We start from the raw sequence: 24176 nt of genomic DNA on the forward strand, positions 1-24176 counted from the left end.
TTGGAAACTGTCTTGTATCCTCTCTTGGAAAGAATTTTCTTTGCTGAAAGTGCTGGCAGTGAGAATGGATTTGAACCTGAAGTTGTAGTTCTTTGGGTTAGAGGACAATTTTTCTTAGAGTAAATGCTACAATTAACAGGTGACCTTGGTACAAAAGGCCATGGTTGTTCATTTCTTCCTGTCAGACTTGGATGCTGGGATGTTCACACTGTGTTGGAGTGTTTTGGATAGAGTTATAGCTGGGGAAACACAGAAAAAATGGTGTTGTGAAACAAATGATGTTGTGCTTGCCAAAATATTGCTGAAGTGGCCTTGCTAACAGCAGGTTTGCCCCGAAGTACTGAGAGCCCTGACATCCAGCATGTCCTCATGAGGGTCCATGAGGGATTTCACACACAGCTGTTAACCTGGAGAAGTTTGAAGTGTAACTCATCTGCTGAAGTGGGGCTGTACCAGTCCTCCTTCAGTTGCATCTAAGCAAACCAGCAAAGCAATGCTTCAAAACTGAGCAGAAACCTTGCACAGGTGGGAAATGCTCAATCTCATCTGCTGTATGCAAATCACTACCAAACCTCAAGGGAGGTAAGACCAGGTACCTTGTGCAACTCGTGCAAACTAGAGAAGCACATACAGAGAAGCAAAAGTTCCTAGTTACTCTAATTGGAAAATTAACAGTCTAATCACAGAGTTATAATGCTATTAATTCCCTTTTCCCTGACAGGAACAAGTTGAAGGAAACACTTCTCTAAAACAATATTTATGTGAACCCTTTTGCTAGTCAAAGTATTAAGAGAATGAGGCTGTTGTTCTTATAGCAGATAATTTTTCGCAGGGTGTGTTTGGTTACTCAGCAGTTTTCTCAAACCCTCATGCACTAACTCATACCCAGCTGGAGCCACAGCTCTTGGTGCAGAAGGAGAAACTTTACTACTGTGCCTTTGGCTTCTTAGGGAGTGATCTGTATGTGTAATCCTGCAGACTTTGGGTACAGCAGATAGAGGGGGAGGGGGGTTCAACTTGTTCATTGCTGATTCCACTGTGTCCTGGCGGTCTTGGGCTGATGCTCGGTATTCTGAATTTATCATTTATTTTGTATTCAACCTGACCACTAATCCCCTGAGTTTATCCATTTGGGAAAGACTTTTGTGCACTACCTCTCACACTTACCCTCTCTTCAATCTGTTTTCTCTCAGCACCTCCTCATTGTACTGTTCACCCAAGTGCACACAAACTCTCACGTACATGAGACTTATATCATGGTGTAGTCTAGGTACAGACATACACTTAAAGTCCAATGGTCCTATTATTTCAGCTCCTTCCCAGTGATCTCACAGTTGAAAGCAACCTAGATAATGTTCTCATTTCTACCTCTTTTATTTTCAGTGTATTGTTATGGAAGCTGCCAGCATCTCCAGTTGTTTGCAGGAAGGTGGATGATGGTGGGGTGGGGCTTACCCTGTGCTTTGGGCCCACTTGAAGCTACTTTACTGTCTTTGTTAACAGTTTACTTGTTCCTCTTTCATCAGCCAGAACATCCTAAATCTAAATGTAACGGTGTTTGATAAGTTTTATGTATGCCACATACTGGTTTTTTGCTTGCTCTGTTATTCTTAATACCAGCACACAAGGCTACATCCCTGTAGTGAATAACAACTTATTATTAACAATTTGTGCTTGTAACCCTAAGGCTCCTATTCCACACTTGCACTTTCAAAGCTTCTGCTATTATCTTGTCCTTGTACTTTTGGAAGCATCTTTTAAAATTCCCTGTTTTTCTTCAACAGCTTTCAAGCTATGATAGCGTGACATGTAGTATTAGCACATATGTATCCTTTTTCTGGAGTCACTCTGGAGTTAATCCAGTGTACAAAATTAATGGTATAATGGTCTGCTTGGAGATAAGCTCAACTGGTTAAAGCACATGCTAAGAATGCCAAGGTTGTGGGTTCAATCCCTGGCCACTCACAACCCAAAAAATGAGTTGGACTCATTGATCCTTATGGGTCCCTTCCAACTCAGACTATTCTGTCATTCTATCAATAAGAGGGTGTAGTTTTCAACACATGCAGGGGTATGTGCAGGCATAGCTGTGATGCTGGGCACCACCTGCTTCCAAAATGCAATGCTTGCAACAGCGTCAGTGGTGTGTTCCCTAACCTGCTCTGCAATGTGTTTTTGGAAGGAGAACAGCAGAGATGCTCACCTGTGGTGGCTGCACCTCTGGGCTTGGCTCTCCTCAGGTGTGGCAGGCAGGACTGGCAGTGCTCAGGGTGTGGTGGCAGGATGTCACATGTGAATTGGGGCACGTGAGCCTCAGCTCTGCGGGGAGGGAGCTGCTCTGCCTGAAATCCCTCTGCCCCTCAACCACATTTTGTGACACCAAAAGGCAAATGGCTGATGTGTGATACTATGAAATTGAAGTTCCTTGCTAGCATCATCCCACAAGACTGATGTCTCAGCTCTGACAGATGTAAGGAGGGATTTATTTATCCTCCCAGTGCTTGTTTTGAAACAACCTCTTATTGATAGGCACAGCTTTTGGGAAATCACAAGGAGGGTAATTATGGCATATAGATTAAGGAGAATGTCCTTTAAGGTTGCTGTGAGGGTAACAGCAGCATTTTGGGACTCTTACAGGGCTGAAACTGCAGAAACTTACAGAAAAAAAGGAAAAAAATCTAATTTTCAATTTCTCACTGAGTAATCAAGTCAGAATTGTTAAAAAATGGACTGGAAAATGGGGATCTGTTTTTCCTCTCTGCTATACTAATGTGACTAACCAGTGTGCAGCCTTTTTTGTTGGGTAGAGGTATCATGACATTGCATAAGCATACATTATGGATAGCAGTTTTTAAATGTATCAGCTAATGTGCTGGTAATGAATGCTTTACATATGAAGGCATAAGTCCTGTGACCTGTTGTCATCTTATTGCAAAGCTCCCATACCTTCTCAGTGATTTCTCATGTGCAGCTCCTTACAGCACTGACTCCTTCTTTATAGCACAACCAACAAACTCCAACTCTCTCCTCACCCAGCTAAGCCACTCTCTTGTAGCACTCCTGTTACTGGACACAGCTGTGTCCTATTAAGGGCAGTCCTGTTCCTAATCTTTGGTGATTGGTACAGCTGCAACTCCTCAGGTGTGAGACTGCCTCCTGCACTATCTTTATTTTCTTACATTCTATCCCCCCACAATGACTGCAGTTTCTAGGCAGATATTTTTCTTTATCTGCAGGCACTGGATTTGATCTGAAGTCTCACATTTCCCAAGAAGTCTTCTGACAATGATGAATACAAAAATATTTGATAAACAATCCATGTGCATGCTAGACAGCACCAGTTTTTTGTTTTATTTTCATTTTTAAATAGTTTTCTTTTGCCTTCAAACTTTTTCGGTCTACTTTTGTCAGTCCTTGACTGCTTTCTGTAGAAGGCCAGATGGCCACACTAGTGCAACATCAGCAACAAGATTTCAGCTTACTTTCTGGTTGATCCACACAGCAAAATGAACACAGCACAGCCCAAAGGAAGTGGTGATTGCCTGCTGAAGGAGAAGCTAGGGGCAGTCTAGGTGTGGGACAGCCTAGCTGTGGTTTTGTACGTGGGTGATGGACTAGAGCAGCTGGGGATGCTACAACACAGTGTTTTGGCTTGGGGCATGTTGCTTCTTAGGAAATTTTGGAGACTGAAAGCAAATAAGCAGTTTAAGGGTGTCAGTGACACTAGAAATATAATTTAAAGACCCAGATCATCTTAGGGTCAAATATTTTATGACCATTTAGTCACACTGCATTTAATTAAGTCAAGTAAGCCTGACAGGCTAGGTATTTTACTTGCCCTTAGCTAAAGGAGGAAATTAAATGTTATTTTTACTTACTTTCCATCAAACTTCGCTGCATATGTGTAGAGCAGTATCAAAGAGCAATTACAGTTGTATAAAGTCTGCTGGGCTGGAGAGCTAATTAAACTGATGTTTGAAAAAAACCACTTAATCTGAATGAGCTCTTGCATTTTGAATAATAGATTAAAAATTTTTACTATTATTCATTTGCTCTTTCTAGTGCTTTACACACATCACACATTAATTTTCAAAAGGTACTTGTCTGCATTTGAGTGTGTGTTGATGTAATGAAAGAAATGATTTGCTGAAGGTGATAAAATGGGCACATCACAAAGCTTGGGGAAGCTTCTGGACCACAGTTATCCTTGGGAGCTTTGGCACAAACTTCATCTTGACTGTAATTTCGAAGTTTCACAGGGAGAAAGTTGGTGTTCAGATGATCATCTGCTGCTGTTTGTAAAAGGTTTTAGAAAAGCCAGAGCTCAGGACACAATAAACAGCTAATCCATATTAGGTTACTGTGATAGCTGCAAAGAGCCAGGCTATGAAGACAGGCTGAAGATTCTTGCATCTCATTCACTGATAGTTCCATCTGACTAGATTTTTCTCTGTCTCAAGGAGGAGGCAATGTTTCTTTGTGGTTTGACTTTAGTCTGGACATAGAAAAGGAGTTTAAGGAGAGATTACAGAACTCAGGCTGTGTTTTTGGATGGCCCCTCTCCCTAGCTGGGTGGATGGTGTTAGCTGTGCTCTCTCTGAGTGTCAGAGCTATATTTATCCCTCAGGAATTGTGGGCATGTGAATTTGTGCTCTGACCAAAACAGTACTTCAGTCAACATGTTTCTATTTCATGATGTACGCACTTGTTATTTGTTATTATTTACTCATAATTTCCTTTTCTGTCCTTTAAACAAATAAATATCTTCAAAAGGGAGAATGATGTTTCAAGTATGAGGTTTTCTCAGGGTGTTGTTTTATTAATAGAATGACTTACATTAACAAATCAGTGGAAGAAGTGGTAACATGAACCAGCATATTGAATTTCACTTTAGCAATCTGTATTCCAGAAGGAAGTCCTGAGAAGCAATCATTGACAATAGAACCTCTATTTAAATTACAAAATAGGCAGCATGCTGAATGCATATGGAGCATATGAGAGATTAAATAGAAGTGTTCATTTGTGTTCATAAGGTAACCAAGACAATAAAAATGGGCTCTACAACTAAGGACTACAGAAGCTGTGGTAATGAAAACAATAATTAATATGATTTAAGTTACTCTCCCCAGGGCAGCTGTAAATTGATGGTATTAATTATGCAACAAACCTGTTTGGAAATTGATGACATAGGAGCTCATGGAAGTCATCTAGAATAAATTTTTCATTTTGAAGCTTTTTGGCAATATATTATCTAGCTGCCAATAGACACCAATGGATATTCAAAGGTTATTTATATTAAACTCTATAATTTTTATTATTAAAAAACCTAATTATTGTGAAGGCTGCAATTATAAACAATCAGTTATTTCATGTGCAGATTGATTATATAATATAAACCAGAATTCCTTACTATTAAATTCAACAGATGTCACATTTGATATTTTTCTGCCACTGTAACTGTATTGATTCAAGTGAATTCCAGCAGCAGGGAATGTATGATATTGAATTACCTCTGCTGCTACTACTGTTTATAGGGAAAAGACAATAAGAAGTTTAATATTTTTTTTTAATATATATTTGAATTTTAAGCTTTTTTTCTTCATTGTTTACCTCCACATATCAGAGTGGCTATTAACAGATGTAATGAAGTGCTGGAGGTCCAGCTGGTTCATTTCTTTTCATTTCTTCAAGGCCAGAAACATCAGCCAGAGAGAGAGATGGTAAATGAGATGGGTATATAAAAAAGGTGCAAAAATCTTTTTTCTACCTTAAAGAAGGAAGTAGTATGTAACAGTTCCTTCTGCTTTGCATTGTTGAATGAAAATTTAAATTTTAAAATGTCAAAGTATTTTTGCTTATTTTAAAAAAATATGTAAAATGAACGTAAGCACTTAAAAATAATTTAAAGCCACAAATATTTCTCTTTTGTTTTCCCTCAGTGGCAATGCTTGTGTTTTCTGGCTGGTCATGATATTTGCTTGTCTAGGTTTCTGTGAAGCAGCTTAGATTGCATGACCAGTTTTAGCTGCTGGAAGTACCTGTTTCTCAATTGCTATGAGTGAAATTAAGAGGAGCACAGTCCTGTCACTGCTTAGTACAGTATCCAGCAACTTGAAATTGTCTGAAATGCAGAAATTGTATTTGCTTGTGCATGCTTTCTAAACTTTAAGAAAATGATATACACTAGAGGATTATAAATAATGCCATGATTTAATGGCATCTCCCACCTGAAAAAAAAAAATCTTGTTTGTGTATTTTTATGTATTTTCCAATCATAGTTTTAGCTTGCAAGCAATTTTGGTGATTATTTCCACAATGTCTTTAGGCCAAAGACGGCAAGGTTTACTTTGTGGGTTCTGTAATTTTTCCACCAAAGCAATAAAATTGGAAGTGCAGGGTAAGACACATACAAAATAAGGTGATATCAAGATGTCTCCATTACTGTGCAACAGCCTGGAGCCTCTAGTCTAATTTCTTGTTTGTATTTTCTCATTACAAATATGCAGATAAAATAGTGGGAGTTTAGCAATGCTGACAAATTATATTGGAATTTGCCATAAATCTGTTTGTGTTCAGGCTTGCTATTTGCACACTTATTCCCTCTCTTCCTTTTTCTTTTATAAGGAATATTTTGCCCTTTGACTCAAAAATGTCCAGTGATACAGAACAGCTGCTGTCAAGTGTCAAAACAAGAGCATGAATAAAGGGTGAGGTAGAGGAGGAAAATGTTTTTAAAGGTTGTCAAAGTCATCAGCTGCACTTCCTAATTAAAGAGAGAAGATGAAAGCAAAACAACACCTCTTCAGGCAAGCAAAGGCCATCTCTAGCTGATTTCAGTGTAGAGCCAGGTAGGGTGTAAGACTGCAGTGAATAGTGTTACCTGTACAGAAATGCCTGATGCTGATGTGATGCCCCTGCCTGTGTGCAGGTGATCCTGCCCCTTGAAGGCACCTTTGGGGGCAGCAGCTGCTGGGCTGCAGGCTGCATCCCCGGCTGTGTCGTGGGGAGTGAGCGCGTCCTTGAGCACTGCTGGCGCTCGGCTGGCTTTTATCAGGTGCAGGGACTGAGTGTTTATTGTGCTGGCTAATAATATTTAAAAATTGTGTTGGTCTGTTATGAAAAGCAATGATCAAGTGCCTTAGCTCCTGAGAGAAGGACAGAGCTGTTGTTTCTCCTTCATATAAAATAACATCCCGAGCTCCTGGCATGGTGCAGCATTAGCTGTTCTTCCTTCACTGTTGATTCAGGCTGTGCATTCTATATGCCAATGCTTGGTCACTTGTGGGAAATGGAGGGGGGAGTAAAAGTAGGAGAGCACCTTGTACCTGCACACCTGGATGTGTCTGAGAGAGCACAGTTGTTCCAAACTGCAGAAGAAAGAGCAGTTGACAGCATTTCTACATATAACCTGCCTCTGTTTTGCCCAAGCAATCCAGGAGACAGCTGTTAGTAGAAGTAACTAATGTTTGCCTAGAGTTTTTTAAAACTAGAAATCCGTGTCCATCATTTTAATGTTCCAGCCACAAGATGATCAAGTAATGTAAACCATAATTCTGCTCTGTTCCATAATTGCTATTTACTTGTGGATGCAAATTACAAAGAAGCATAATGAGAGTCATAGCTCTTCAATTTGTTTCACTTCAAACAAGCAAGCAAGCAAAAAAAAAAAGCAAAAAAAGCTGAGTCAATAATCATGTTTTCTTGTATGACTCAATACAGTCCAACCTTCTGCATATTAGAGTTCATTGAAAAGACAATTAACAGCCATAAGATTTACATAAGATATAACAAAGGAATATCAATGTACTTCATAGTTTTGAATCAGAAAAAAGAATTTTTTGCACCAACAAGTAGTGGGAAAGCCAGCATGTCAGGTTCAGTGGTTTGGGGTGTGGCTCCCTCTATTTACCTGGCGAAAGCACGTGCAGTTCCTGATATCTGGCAAAGCAACTGAGAGTTGTGTGTTGATATGGACTTCTTCTCCCTGGTGCATCTCCTGTGGAGGGGATTCAAGTGTTCGGAGAGCACTGTGATAAAATCAAACATTTAGGTGAAATTGCCTTCATTTAGTCTCTCTTGTCTTTAGTGCAGTCAGGCCCTATATACACAGTCCTACTGAGAGGGCAACAGGGGGAAGGAGAAACAGGCATACAGACAAACAACTAGTTGGTGTATGTGGCAGGGAAGCCCAAAGAAAATGGAGAAGATACTTAAATTGCAATTTATTTCTGATATTGCTCAGAATTAGCTGCATTTGCATTAGAAAATGTGAACATGTTTTGCTTTTTTTTCAGAGCAAAAGCTTTTCCAATTTGGTTTTTGTTAAACAAATACTCTAGGGGCCGTAATTTGCCCAAATACACTGGTAAAATTGAATTTTTGTTCTACTTAAGTGGAGTTAAACAAAGATAAAAACAGCCTTGAAATGGATTAAATATGGTTTTCTGATTTCGTTATGGAAAATTGAAAGAATAGCAAGCTACCAAACAAAAGTTCTCCTGTCTGCTGAGCCACACCACTAGAATGTAGAGAATGTTGACGAGTATAACCAAGGCACTGTTTTGTCTGTTAAATAAGGCTTTAATACACAATTAGCCAGTTAAAAACCCCCACCAAAACAATGACAGGTAGACTTAAAAGCAGATATTTAAGTTATATAAATTCATTATTTCATGTTACTCACATTATCTCAATTCTGATAAAAATTGTCTTTATTTGGATAAAGAAGATGAATTAATTTTGTGTTTTGCAGGTCTCTTCTCAAGAATCTGGGACCAAACCATTGACCTTCACATTCGTACCATCCATTGGAAAGCTTCCAACTCACTTTGAGGTTGTGGATATCTCTAAGTTCCTTGTGACAATTCCAGAGGAACCAAAGGATCTGAGCAACCAAAAAATTGTAAGTAAGGTAGATTTTTGTTTTCATTACTTTTTACACTTCTTCAAAAGATAAAGAAAATTTTATTCTGAGCATTGCGGAACTGAAGCCCTTTCCCTTGAATGGTTTCTTGGCTTGTGCTTGGTTTAATTACCAAGATGTGGAATCATAGTGCAAGAGAAGGCGAGTGCCTGCTCAGTAGCTTGCTTTGCCTTTGGCAGACTTTATATTGGAAGGAAACCCTTGATCATCTCAATTCTGCGCTCTGTCAGTCATGCAATGGCAGAGGGGGATTCCTTCTAGATCTTCATGACAGCCAGGGTGGTGTGCAAGGAGTGTTATCACATGGAAATTGACCAGGAGTTGTTCACTGGATCCTGGTTTCAGCAAATGCCAGTGCTATGGCTTCCAGAAAGGTGCCAATTCCTTTCATGGCTGCATAGTAATGCCTCAAAGTGGAAGCGAGCTTTTGATTTTTGAAAACTTGTCCCTGTGATTTCCTGCAACAGTGAAGCCAGCAGCACAACATTCCTGGCTCTCCTTCCTTTAGTCAAGCCTTTGCTTGTTCCTTTCCTGCCTCACAACACTTAATGTGTTGTTTTATTCCATGCTGCTTGAAAGGCTACCACAATCCTCAGGTTAATATTAGTGCTTATGGCAATTCTGCTTTTGTGTAACAGCTCTTTCCCTGGCACATTGCTGGGGCTGCAGTTCTGGGTTATTTTCCATGTAATAAAATTTTCAGAGGAGTTCACAGCCCTCTGACCTGAACATGTTCCAGCATTTCAGTGACCTATCTGTTGAAAAGGGGGTTAGATAGAGCAAAGGATCAAGGCTGTGTGTCCACTGTCTGCGCAGGCAGCACCCAAAAGCCTTTCCCGTCCCTGGGGTGTAATTCAAGCAAAGGAGAAATGCAGGAGAATGACCTTCTTAAGGCTGAGTTTATCCTGATTACGGACTCCAGTGATGAAGATGAAGTAGCTGCTGCCTCAAACATTTGAAGAGACATCCACTGGAATATTATTCCCAGGTGGTTTAACTAATTAGTTCCATTTACAGCTGCTCACTATTGGTTTTGTTATAAGTAATGCCCAGGCTAAAGCAGAATCAGATCTTCCTGTGTTTCTCTTCCCCATGTGTTTCTCTGTAGACAGAGGAAACTCTTCTGGCAGTTGATGCAGCTGTGAGGCCTTCATAGCACAGATCAGTCCCTCTTCTCAAATGTCTAGAACTTGAACAATGTTTCCACAACCAACATCAGATAATCAAAATAACACTGTCAAATTCATAGTGGTGATATCCCCCTTTGTGGTCCAATATTTTTCTAAGAACTGAACTTCAGGACTCATGGAACTGCCAGTGAAGTGGAAATTTGTAATTACCGTGTTCCTCAAGCAGCATTCAAATGAGCCCCATCTGGAGGCTTCCTCTTGCAGTACACAATATGTCTATTCATTTACCTGATTCCTCCTCTGAGGGAAACATAATTTACAATAGCAGGTTTGATATTGAACGCTTTAATGATATGTGTGTCATGTGTGTAGTCTGCACTATTCCTGCTTTCATCCGAAGCATGCTTGAGAAGTGACATACTGGATGTGGAAATTGCAGAAAATATGAGGAACAATTGTGGTCTGTGCTGCGGAGCTTGAACATACAGCAAGGCTCTCTGACCTCTGAGTCTGTTTGCTCTCTTTGAAGGATGCCTTGTCTTAAGGGCCTTTGTTTCTTCATTAATATGTATAGGTTTTGTCCCAGATTTGTCTGTCAGGCTCTCTGAGGAGCATTGTCTGCCCCGTGGATCCCGCGGTCGGGGTGCCTTCCCACCGTGTCTGGCGTAGCGCGGTGTGACAGCTCCCTCGGCTCGGCTGCGCCCTCCTTGCCGGCCCCTCTGCCGGCCCTGTCTGGGGCCATCACCGTCTCAGAGCCCCCTGTTGCTCTGTGAGCTGCTGGGAAGGCAGCCCCCACAGCACTGGCTGGGGGCTGGAAGCTGGGACTCCCCGGGGAAGTGGCTTCTGCTGTGTGCACTGATGCCTAAATTCTTCATTTGCCCACTGCACTTTTGGTAGTGCAGAGACAGCCACTACCTAAAGCCAAGATTGCTTCACAATTTGGGGAACACAAATAAAATGCAGTTAATTGGGATCTTTTTCCTTGTGTCTTTTGCAGTCTGACGCAGTCTCTGATGCGCTGGTCTTGAAGAGTGGGGCCAAAGAAGGCTGTGTGTCCACGGTCTGTGCAGGCAGCACCAGACAGGCTTTCCCGTCCCTGGGGTGTGATTCAAGCAAAGGAGAAATGCAGGAGAATGACCTTTTTAAGGCTGAGTTTATCCTGATTACGGACTCTGGTGATGAAGATGAAGTAGCTGCTGCCTCCAACAACGTTCATCAGCCTTCCAATGGCTACAGTCCTATCAGTGCTCAGCTGCTGACCACATCCCCCGTTTGCCCTGGCACCGAGGCAGGGAAACCTCCTGGAGATGGGCACCTTCCAGGTGTTGCACTTTCCCACAGTACGAGTGATCCACAAAAGCATCAGGTAATGAGCTCTTTAGACTCTAGAGATAACCTTTGCTTTCTTAACCTTTCAGGATATGGAGCCAGTTTGTGCTGCACCTGGGTCAATTTGTTCTTTAATTAACATTTTCATTGGCCATTTCTGTAACGTTTGGACCTTAAGGAGGTGGCCCAACTCTTTTGGCTTGCTTCCTCTCCATTGGATTCTGGTGTGTGTGTGGAGCAGATGAGGCAGATCTACTCTTTCATTAAAAAGCAGGTCATCATGACAGCAAGTTAATCAGAGATGTTAGATTCCTAGCTAGTCTAAATTGGGTAAGGTCATTGAAATCAATGGAGCCTCGAGATCATTTGAATTATTAGCATCAGACTTCCCAGACCTAGATTCTTTTTTCTCCTCAGCACCTCTTGCAGTCCTTCATGCAATAGAAGGAAGCTTTAAAAATCCTATTAATCTGGTTGTTGGTTGGTACACCTGACTTTGCACAGGTGCATAGAACTAATGAAGATGACATTTCTATTTTATGTGGATCTTTATAGGTGCATTTATCAACTTATTAAATTTTCAATTCTCCCTGGGGCATTTCCAAAAAGTCTTTGAAATGTTTCATTTACAAAATGCATCAATCCAAACTTCTGCATGAAAAGTTAATGTCTCCCCTCTTGGGAAGAATACTGATATATATTGAAGTGGGTATATGCAGTGGAAAATTCCATCTTTAACAAAATAGCAATGTCTGTGTCCCATGAAATAAATTCAGGCATTTCCTTTGACCTCGACTGGGTTACCATCACTTGAAAATGCAATTCTTCATTGATAGTTTAAAAACAAATGTTAAGCATGACTACTTTGTTTCTGAAAATGATTTCCAGATTTCCTATCTTGTGTCAAAATACTTTTGCCACTCATTTTTTCATAAAAATTCAGAGTCAATTTATGAGAGAAGACATTGTGGATAAGAAATCCACTCTGGATGGGGATTCACAGCAATATGAAATGTTCATTTCTTCTGAGAGACTCCCAGTAAAGTCAGTGGGAATTTTCCGTGAGGGAGGTTAAAGTCATAGGTAAGCATACATAGAGGAAGCAGCCTGTAACAGAATACTTGTTCTGAGGAAATACAAATTTACTTTAGCAATATTCAGGCTTACTTAGGTATTTTTTAAAAAAGCTTTTACAGAAACTGGGTGAATTTTGGAATACTATACAGAAGAGTTCCTATGTTGGATCTTTCTTAAGCTTCTGGTGACTTGAGAAGTAAAGAGGGGTTTGGCTGGTGAGGTAACAGAAGAAAATGATTGCACAGAACAAGAAATTAAATCCAACTTTGCTAACTATTCACCTGAACAGGAAGAGAGGCAGTATGTAATATGGGTAATTGCATATCTTGTAATTATTCTTTCGTCACGAGTTTTCAAGACTGTACTTCCTCAGTCTTCATTATCTCAGTATCTTTAGCCATCTCTATTGCTTCATAAAAAAGATGTTTTTACTAAGCTGCCTTTCACTGTTGTTCTGGTTCTAAGGTGTTTCCTTAGGCATCACTCTTTCAACTTGTTGTCTAATGAAGGATCATCAGTTCTGAAATGAGGGAAAAACTACAAGAAGATTAAAGACATGCATTGTTTATCTGTTGGTACATTTCCTTTTTACACAGGACTCCATGTATGGGCTACCTTTTCAGTTCTTGGATTATAAGGGCAGTATCATGTCCCTTTTAAGAGTTATTGCATATAACATTACCTTAACTTAAAAACCTAATTAGACCATGAGTTTCCTGTCTGATGTGAAAAAAGCAAGGACCAGTACTGGGGACCATTGCATTGCAGAAGGGCTCACTCTGACCCAGAGGGCTCATTCAGCTTCATTCATTTCTGACTTTGTTTAAACAGAAGGAAAAAAAGAAAGCATTAAACATTTTGAAATTTCTGTTCTGTGAGACTCAGAGGTCCTGACTGATGTTGGAAAATGCCACGCTATATTCAAAGTCTGAAAAAAAATAACCTGTTATTCTGGTCACATTTGGAACTTTTTGGTAATAGTTTAGTGTTTATATATTGTGTTGGGGTTCTTTTGCCCCCCCCCCCTTTATTTTTTTTTAATGTTAAAGAGAGTCTAGCCATGCAAGAGAGTCAGACTGACTCCTGCCTTTGGGAACTTACCCTTTGGCTTGAGTGGGATATCTGCTTCCTGAGCCCAACTTGGAGAAATTTTTTGACTTGCTGTGGGGATAAGTAACCAGAAGGATTTTTAGTTACTTGAAGTCACTTGACATTCCTCAGTCCATTTAGTGCCATCTGGTTTGGCTTTTCCAGACAAATGAGTCAGGGGTCCCTACAAACTCATGCCATTGCTTGGACAATTCACCTTCCTTGTTGGGAGAAACTGGACTAAATATCATTTATATTAATTGGGTCTCAGCTCACAGTCTGATTTACTGTGTTGTCTCTAGGGATTTTTTCAAGTTTTCTACAGTTTCTGGTGTTTCCTTATGACTTTCTGGTTCTCAGGTTGCAGGCTTTGTAGGTAATTTGTTTTTATTTTTTCCCGTCTATAGGGAGATTCTACTGAGGTCAAAGCATGGTTAATTTGGCTCAGGATCAGGTCTAAATTGAAGACATGATTCACTCAGACATGATTTCTGCATTTTGGGGGTCTCAGTTTGCATGCTCTCTCCCTTTTCCTGTTTGACCAGCACATCTTTCAAGGTCTTGCTGGTATAACTAGTCACATCTTTTGTGCCCTTCCAGAACAGCGTGACCTCAGCAGAATGACCATTTGCTTTATCTCCAGGTCAGTTCTGCCATTTCAAATGTGCTAAAGGTCTTCTGGGCAAGGCTCAATTCTAGTATTATGTCCACTTTGAAAATTCTGGAATTATTAACTACAAGGCATCAAGATCTTTTTCAAGTGCCTTTAGCCCTTTGTGCTAACGTAACCTTGCCACCTATTTCAACTTTCTTCATACATTTTTGGGACATGTATAGGTACTCAGGGGGAGAGAAAAAGGCTTGCAGATGTATCACAGACCAAAGAAGCACAAATCTACTTTGGTCACTCACTTCTTCTGCAGTAATCCAATTCACCTACAGGAGGATTTAATCCAGTAGAGAACCTGAACAGAAAAAGATTCCTCTGATTGAGGGAAGTTATTCTATCTTGCCTGGCACTGTTGAGGCTGTAACTGTAAAGCTATGCTCAGTTTGGTGGCCAGCAACCCTCAAATTCAAGAGAGACGTGAGGAAGGGAATGGGGTCCAGCACAAAAGTGTAAATATGTCTGGGTCACATGTGAGCTGAGGCTGAAGGAGCTGGCTTTGCTGACTCCCACCAAGAGACAGCCAAGGAGGCATCTGGGAACTGCCCAGCCCCGCTGGCAGGGCATTAAGGACACGACAGAGCCAAACTCTCCTCTGCAGGGGCAGGCGAGGCAGCAATGGCTGCAAATCACAGCGAGGTGATCCCACCTGGACATCAGGAGCAGCTTCCTCAGCGGGAGGGAGGTGGTGCAGCACTGGCACAGGCTGCCTGGGGGTGCTGGAGCTCCATTAGAGCTCTGGGGACTGAGGAGACACAGCCACGGCTGACCTGAGCCAATGGTGCTGCTGAGAGCCCTGCTTTGAGAAGGAGGCTGGACTAGATGACCTCTGGAAGTCACTTCCAAGCCACTTTGATTATGATTCCCTGATCCTGTAAATAAGAGGGTGATCATCTATGGATGTGGTTATTAATGCTGTGTTGCAACAGCAAAATAATTTCTGAAGACTTGATTAATGGCTCAATTAACTCAGCATTTAAATGTTCAGTGGTATTTAAACTGGAAGAATACTGCAAAATATCTTTATCTTACTTGCAGGAACATATTTGTCATCTGCTACCATGAACACTTTTGTAGCTGCTTATAAATCTTATGAAGTTTTAACTTATTAGAAGTCAGTGCACATCATATGCTTTTATTATGAAGTTTCATATTTGTTCCTCACTTTCTTTTAATCTGTTGTCTTTGTAAGGGAAATTTATCTATTCTAGTTTGAAATACAGAGATTAAATACCCTAGCTCTCTTTTGGTAGTTGATTAACTTCCAGAATTCATTATTAAATTCAGGAGGCTGCTCCAAATTATCAGATTTATTACCACACTGCTTTTCAACTTGTTAAATAATTTTATCTTTCATGACATATTTAATAATAATTTTTCATAATGATTAAATGTTGGTAAATGATTTTCAATTTCCAGTATTTTTGCTTCTTCTTAATTAGCAGCATTTTCAACAAGAGTCCTAATTTCTCAATTGAATAGAATATATATACAATGATATAAACAACATTAATTTTTATATCCAAATTTGCCCTGTATACATCCATTGACTTTCCACTTTGAAATGGGATGCCTTAACACATGTATAAAACAGGGGAAGTTAGTGTTGTTGCAAAGGCATTCAGAGGTTTTGTGTTTATTCCTGTAAATCAGAGCATTGACCTGGCTCTTCTGAAGTTACCTTATGCAGAAAGCATCTTTGGTTTAAAAGGCTTGCTATTTGTATGGTATAATTTAGCAGGAAGAGCTCACTGGTTTTAAGTTATAAGGGCTAATAGGGTTTTGAAGTGTGTGTTTAGCCCGTATTTAGGCATATTTTTTGCCCTTGAAAGGTTTTAAATCTTCCTCTTCTGTCACAGCTTCTTCCAGCATGTGGTCTTACTTGAACATTAGTTGTTTTGTTCTTATTTTTGTTTTGTAACATATCAATACTATATTACATAATCATAATCATCATAATTCATCTCTATTATGGGTAAGACATATGTATTAAAAATATAATTCATAGGCTGAGCCACAGCCATGAACAAGCTGTGTTGAAACTGAATCATATAATAGTCTTTCATAGAGCTGCATAATATTTTCAGGGTATCTAACAGCAGTTAAATAGGTGTTCTTATATTTACGTCAAGTTTTATGAAATTGGAGTCAATTTCCCTGCTTTCAAGTTGCTCAGTGAAATGTTAGGTGACAATTTGTATCCTTTTGGTTTTACAGTAGACTTTAATAATGATTTCATACTGATATGTTTTATTCATATTGTGTATACCTCAGTTTTTAATTTCAGCATTATAATAACTTGGAAGATTTTGAGAGAATTTCTTTCTTTAGAAGCATGAAACTGTATAACAGGTTGATAATATACTTGTATGCTCTAATTAGTTTTGACAAATCCTAATTAGAACAGACCCAAGAAAAAAGACACTCATGAAAGAGCTCATTACTGTTTTATTAGTGTATCGAAAGACTGTGGAGAAGGGGATAAGGACTCTCACATGCCTGCAAACTGTCAAATGCTCTGCTCTGTGAATGACAGGAGAAGCGAAAAGCAGACTGGATGTCTGATTTAAGTAGTTCCAAGCAAATTTCTCATTCTGATATCACAGTGCTGCAGAAGGGCAGTTCAGTTGTTTACTGAATGAGAAAAAGAGCACTTGACTTGAATCCTATTTTCAAAAAGGCTGCTTTCCAGTGAACTGGCAAAGTGAGATTGGGCACTGTTGCAATTTTCTTACCTTCCATTGTGTTTACATAATGTGGATGGCATCACCTGATTCCGGACACTCATGGCACTACTGTCTTGGGTTTTACGTAAAGGAAAAATACTGTAGCATTGAACCTTGTTTACATCAACAAAACTGAAGTGTCATAAACCCAAAGTCCCACATAGCTTGTCTGCCTCAGTCACCTCCCCATAAGGACCTTATCCACCAGGCTCTATGGCCAAGCTTAAAACAGCCCTATGCTTTTAACCCACACAGCAGTACTAATGGAAACCCTATACGCATGACCACAGGACTGAAATGTGGGGTGTTTAACAGTTCCACAAGTTCCACCTATTTTAACAATTCTGTTCTTTTTTTTTTTTTTTTCTCTCCAGTTAATTTCTGCTTTTTCCACCTCTGATCATCTTTCCTCTAAACCACCTGCTGTCCACTTAATTTCTTCAATTAATCAGAAAGTAGCGTGCGGTGCCATGGTTAACATGAATCAAGCCTCTTCGCTGGAAGATTCCTGTCACAACTGGCAGTCAGCAACCAGGTTTTCTAAGCAAGACTCATCTCTCTACTTTCAGTCTGCTTCCCATAGTTCACCCCCCTCGTTGTCTAGAATATCCTCTTCTGCATCAAAGGGTTGGTACTCCACTCCTCGATTGTCTGACAGCCTACAAACACCAAGTGTCTATAACCCTGACTGTGTTTGCAAAATGGGAGGCTTCACCACATCCTCTGTTCCGGCAAGGAGTCCAAATCTTTCCTCCAATCCTCCATGTTCAACTGAAATTCAAGGATCTTTAGCTCAGCCTATATCCCCCAGTTCTTCCCAAAAATTGAGTGCTCTGTCTCCTCTCCCTGTACATATAATAACACATCCATTATCTCCTAGCCCTAAACCTTTGTCTCCACCCTCTCTTTACGGGTCCTCTTCGACCATATGTAGTATAAATGAGCCTTGCACACAAACATTATCCAGAGGAAATTTGGCCAAGTCAGGAGTCAAATCCCCTCTGCCAACCAGACTGACTCTCCTAACTGCTATTCTGAGATCAGGCTCCTCTCAGCGGAGGCCACTTTCTCCTGCTTCTTGTCCCACATTTTCCCCTAGCTCCCTTAGTTCCTCAACACTTGCAATAGATCAAAAGTTCAAAACAACTCCCCCAACCCCCAAGAAATCTCTTTCAAGCCCTCCTATAAGGCCAGATTCCCCCAGCAAAGGGGATTATTTGCTTTCAGGATGGGCTCAGCATTTGTCTTTACCTTCCAAGCCTCATCCCACCCCTCAAGCGAGGTCCCTTTCTCCTAAAAAGCACCCTCCCGTTCAATTGCGTCCCCCTGACTGCCGAAACTCTTTGTCATCCCCTCTCTCCTCCCACAGAAGATCAGTTGCCTCTCCAGATTTGCAGACTTCACTGCATCCTCCTTGTGCCCCAGCTCCCTCTTCCTTTGGATACCCCACCTCTCCTTCTCCAGAAGGGCTGGGCTACTCTGCCTCCCGGTGCCGGGCACCTCAGAAGTCTCAGAGAGTACACACTTACTCACCCATCTTTACTTGCCAGTCATATCCTTTGCTTGCTTCTACCAGTCCTAGTGGTGCATTGTCTCCCCCCCCAGAAAAACACTCATCTCCTTCCCCAAGTTTTTTGCACTCACCTTCTAGATCTAGATCAGATTCATCCCAAACATCTGTTCAGGAGATCAGTGCCTCCTCTCCTACCTCTTCTAGCATCTCAAAGCAGTGGTCTCTCCCACGGCCTCACTCTACCCCACTGGTTCCACAAACTGGTAGTATTAGTTCCCACCCATTACAATTTAATTCTTCAGTGGTGCAAGAAAATTTTAGGTCTAACTCTTCCTCTCCGAGACCTGAGCATTCTGCCACCTCATCAGTGATAAAGTGCAGATCTCCCATCTCAGACAAGTCACCAGGCACACTGCCATCAAGACCCAGAGAGCTGACTCCACCACAATCTTTTTCCCTGCCTCCTGACCATGAAAACATCAAACCCAAGGTACTCTTGGTGCATGCTTATTTTATAATATTTATTTGTCCCTGTAGGAAAAAATCCCACCCATGTTGCAGAATACTAGTAAAATTAATGGGATGTGGAAAAGATGTGGAAAAGGAACAGGTTTTGTATTAAGAGTGAAGATGGTGAAAATCAAATCCTACCCTTCAAATTGCTAGCACTGTGTTCTGTATTAGGGAGAAGATGTTGTAGGAATCCTTTAGCATAAAAAAAAAAAGATACTTTATTCTTGATTTACTACTAAAGATGGATTTGTGTGAAGTGATTCTGATGTACATTTGGTACACATATTTGTGAAGCTTGCCTAAAATCCTGGTGTATCAAAAATCAACCATGAAGAATGTTCTCTTCACCCCATTCTAAAATAAATCCCTATGTGTTCCCAGGGAAAGTAATAGAAGTGTGGTGATTTGAGGTGCAGGGCTGAGCAAGAAGCAGTTTAATCTAATTGATGTGAACTAGCTGTTCCACTGATAGGAGATTCTGAAGCACCCCAACCTGCCTGTCCTCCTCACTTCTCTGGAGGCTTTCCTCCTCCCAGCCACCCTGGGACTAGTCCAGAGGCAATAAGGAGCCAAGCCTGAGCAAAGACTTTGTGGCCAAGGGCCAGCAAGGGAAGATGAGGACAGTCTCCTGCTTCTTCCCTTCCTTTTGTACTCCTCTGATTTTGTTGTGCTAGACAGAGTATGAGGGGGAAAGAAAAGCCAAGCTTCCCACAGCTCGAACTACTGCAAATACCGAAGTCTCACACCTGGCAGATCAGCCAAGCTCCTGCTGTTCGCCATCCACCCAAAGGAGGGAGGGCCATTGCAGGGTGAGAATGAGCAGCCATGGCAATTGCTGCAGGAGGGCTTGGAAACCAGCCACACTGTGGATTTAAAGGTGTGTCTCAAGAAAGAGAAGGGAAGGGAAGGGTATCCAAAAACATGCAGCAGGTAGGTGAAAACAAGAGGAACTGCTATGCAAAAAGGAGGAGTTTCTTGCAGAAGGCACCAGAGCTGCAGGAGGCTTCCCAAAATTTTTTATCTTATCTTTGCACTCTGTGCCTTCCTTGTGCTGTGTTCTCTTCCTTCAACAATCTGAGCTCTGTCCATCACACAAAATCTCTCATAGTTTATTGATTTATTTCCTCACAGCACAAAATTACAGCCTGATCTGCCAGATCAAGTTGTGTCAGATGTAGTCCTAACAGTTTGGCCATGGTAGGGGTGACAAAAAATGTTAATTGGAAATGAGAAGTTAAAACCAGCACAAAGTAGCAATTGTCATGAATGGTTCTTTTAAAATCCAAACAAGCCAAGAGGAACCATTGTGCTGAGCAAAGCTGTACAGTGTTGTTACACCCTGTCAGTATTAGTTAATGAAACAAAAAGAGATGTGGAATTGTAGAAATTCCAAGAAAAAAGACACTGTGACCAAACCATAACCCATGACCAAGCCTGCAGATAGCAAAACAGTTGCTGTTCCTGCTAGCTGGTGCATCGAGCACTGTGAGGTCTCTGGCAGTAAGGAGATTCTCTGCTTGTGACACAGAGCTATTGCCTGGGTTTATATTTGCAGAGGTTGTTATGCTTCTGTCTTTCCTACTGTCCCTTTTCCTACTACTTCTGCTTTATCATGCAATATGATGGCAAATATTGAAACTGCCCCACCATCCCATGGAGACTGGTATCCACCAGTATAACAGACTTGGACCATTAGTCTGGTCTATTTTTAATCATGTAGATAAAGCTGACTCAGCTGGAGGTGTGGAAGACCTAAAATATCTAAATCTAATGCAGCTGGGTGTTCAGTGCAAGAAAGGTCTCTTATAGCTTTAAAATGTGAGTTGGAGACTTCATCTACTGTTAATAATACTGCCTGTTCACCCCCCTTCTGCTCACTTATTTCCACCCCTAGATTATGGTATGGCTCCTTGAACTTTGCTGATGTGTAAATGGTAGCAGGCTGTCCAGTGATACTCCAGCCTCAAATCTCAGTATGTTTCCAGAGGAAAAAAAAAGTTTTGAGGAAAAACAACTTTAATATCCTAAGCAGCATTTAGGTGTCATTAGTACTAATCAGCTCAACTTTATAACTAGACAAAAAGCAGATTGCTTTATCTGACCACTGTTGACGCATGATGAAATCTTTTCACGTATGAAAGTGCTACGTGAACATCAAGGGGAAAATACAGCATCTAGAAGTGCTTGCCTTTGGTGTGTATAATTTGGCATGTGAAATTTTTCAACCTTAATGTTGCTTCAACAGTCATTGCAGCAACCTTAAGACACACATTAAACCAACATCCATCTATTAAACTAGAATTTGGACATGCACCAAATGACACAAATCAAAGGATAACCTATTTGTTTGTTTAGCTGCTTGTATATGCATGTGCTTTCTCTTGGTTTATATTTGTTAATGATTTAAAAATGGGAATGTTTTGCAAAGTAAATATAAATATAAATATAAATCCACAGATCAGTGTGAAGTGTCAGCTTTGGGTGACCACAGGAAATAAAAGCCCTCTCCCTAGACTTTGTAGATACTGTGATATTGTCCTCATGGACCTAATATAGCAAAATGGACAGTGAAATAGAGTAGGGACAGATAAATTCTGCAGGAGCAGTTGTTAGAATAACAACCTCTAGCTTTCTGTTTTGAAAAAACTTTGTAGTGGTTTCATGGGGTACCATTCTTCTATAGTCTTTGATATTTCCTCTTTGAATGTAGCTCAGGAATGCATATGGATCTACCCAAAACAGTTGGGGAACAAACTGACTTTAGCATCGTGGAACTCAATGCAGCTGCAAAGCCTACCATAAAACAGAAAAGATTATTCATGAGCTACCAAGGTTGGTAGCACTGATTTTGAGCCTTTACAGCACAGGTCTAGCAGATTTTGCAGGACCCTGTGGGTGCCCTTGGTGATCATTTGAACAAAAAAGCTAGGACATTTTTCCCCAAACTCCCCAGACTGACATTAACCCAAGCTCTGATGTTGGAATTGGTTTGCTTTTGGCTGGACTGTGGTGCAGGCCTGCAGACCTAACTGTCCATGGTTGTTTAAAATTACTGCTAGATTCCTACAAAGCAGATTATGAATTGTATTTAGGTATTGAAAAAATAATTTTAAAAACCATGAGATAATGTGTAAAGAAACATATTCATATAGGTGAGAAACTGAATTAAAGACTTTCCTCTCATCAAGACCTGCACAAATAGCACATTGCTCACAGGTTCTACAGTATATGGAAGTCATGAAGCACATGAAAGCAGGATAGAAACTTTTACATTTTAACAGTCAGCTATCTATTTGTTTAGTTAATATAATAGTACAACTAATCTCAAAGTGATCATAGTTCTCTTTTCATATATGATGCACATTTCATTATATGTCTTCAATAGCCTAGGAGCTAGTGAAGACGTATTTCACATGTTCAATGACACAATTTTAGTTGAATTTCAATTATAATCAAACAAGAATACATTTTGTGACTATGCCTATTTTAATATTTGGAATTCGATCTTCCATCTCAGTGATCAGTATTTTATTTTAATTTAAAATAACTAAACATAAGTTTTGTTATGCATAACTAAACTTTTGCATATAGTTTTTGTAAATGCATAAATACATCTATGGAGCTATGCAGTGTTGCTGTCTAAATGTTTAAAGGGCAGGATTCACCTCACATGACTTTTGACATTTGAAAGTTACATATCCAAGCACAATTTAGCAATTCTATTACAGCTAGTGGAGAGAATATGGTGTATTTAGAAGATGATTTTATTTTACCTTTCCATTTGCCTACTTTGGGATTAGATTAATTCTGTAGAAAGGCCTATGATTATAAAAAGCATTAGTGTTGACTGAAGAAACTGAATGGTAGACATCTAAGTTAAAATCACTAAATCTCAAATGAATTACTATCCCATGCTCTAAAGCCTCTCCCACCGAAAAATAGAAAAAAGTTCAGTTCCACCATTTGCATTCATCTGCTTTGTCAAGCTGTTCATTCAATGTGATTGCTGTGATTACTGACTTCTTGAATGACTCATTCTCCATTTTCTGACTGCGTGAAGCCAAAAGCAAACAATATTATGTATAGAAAGAATTAAAAGGTTGTGCCCTACACTATTTCAAGACAGTTGTGTGGAGAAATTTCTTAGCTTATTTAAAATTTTGCCCACTCTGCTGTCATTGAGACCTTTAGTAGATATAAAGAAAATAAAAAGTAAACAAAAGAATGACCCAAAGTGCAACATGCTGTTTCAGACTGTTATCTCATAATCACCAGTATTTACTATTGCAGATAATGGTACATTAAAAACCTGACCTGATTAACCAATAACCTTATTTCTGGCTGACTGTCACAGAAATAATCAACTAACTTAAAAGTCTATTTTTGTGTGAATTTATGACTTTTTTGTCAGATTGTTGCTGAAAAGGGAGGAATGTTGCAAATATCTATTTAATATAATAATAAAAATAGTAATAGTAAAAGTTCTAGTCATGTGATTAAGAATCCTATCTCTTGAACTCCTATAAATATAGAAGAGATCATATCAATCTTCTAAAAATTACTGAATTCAGCCCCTATATTTGTAAAGAAAATGTAAAAAATAATATTTGTAAAGATTTAAAAATAGCTGGGCAAACAAATATAGTCTAAATTAGAAATTATTTGAAAAGAATAAATTTTAAGGTTCATCTTTGAATTTTTGTACCCAAACCCATACATTTTGTATGGTTTAGATTGCCAGTTGTGTTAGTTTTGTTAGAGTGAAAGTTCCTATACTTATTTTGTTTGGGTGGTAGAGTTATTTATTCAGGAGATGAAAAGCTGCATAAAGATTTAAATGATCTGTCTACTCAAACAAGCAATTCAGCATTTAAGGATCATAATCAGTCTCATGAGAGCCAATCACAGAAATCTCTCTGATTTCATGGTTCAGGATCACACCACTCAGCAACAGTTGTTGAGGTGGATGTACTGACAGAAGTAGCTGTGCATTTTCATATCAATTCACAAGAAAACTTGGGAAAAAACTTACAGCCTCCCCTAATATTCATTTAAGGGTGGTAGCCAGGAGAAAGTGGTTAAACTTACTTTGGAAGCTATAAGGTACAAGGAATTTGCTTTGTCCTGCTTCATTACTAAGAACAAAACATGTACATTACCAGGCTTTAAATCCTTAACAGAAACACTAGATTTTTAAAAAGAAATAGTT

General features: G+C 39.9%; 1 protein-coding gene across 9 annotated transcripts in view; it reads left to right on the top strand.

The window, feature by feature from the left end:
• Positions 1-24176, top strand: part of MLIP (muscular LMNA interacting protein) — a 102921-nt gene that overhangs the window by 33229 nt on the left and 45516 nt on the right. For 6 of the 9 annotated variants that reach the window (XM_084203085.1, XM_084203086.1, XM_084203089.1 and 3 more), the window contains 4 exons: positions 8753-8902; positions 11051-11419; positions 17316-18944; positions 19642-19776. In XM_084203085.1, coding sequence (XP_084059211.1) covers positions 8753-8902; positions 11051-11419; positions 17316-18944; positions 19642-19776 — 2283 coding nt within the window. Of the gene's footprint in view, positions 1-5019; positions 5086-8752; positions 8903-11050; positions 11420-17315; positions 18945-19641; positions 19777-24176 lie in introns of those variants that run through there. The other 3 variants (XM_084203092.1, XM_084203087.1, XM_084203093.1) reach the window with 3 other exon arrangements.

The sequence above is a fragment of the Fringilla coelebs genome (genome assembly GCF_963513975.1).
Source record: "Fringilla coelebs genome assembly, chromosome: 3".
In the NCBI taxonomy this organism is placed as follows: Eukaryota; Metazoa; Chordata; class Aves; order Passeriformes; family Fringillidae; genus Fringilla; species Fringilla coelebs.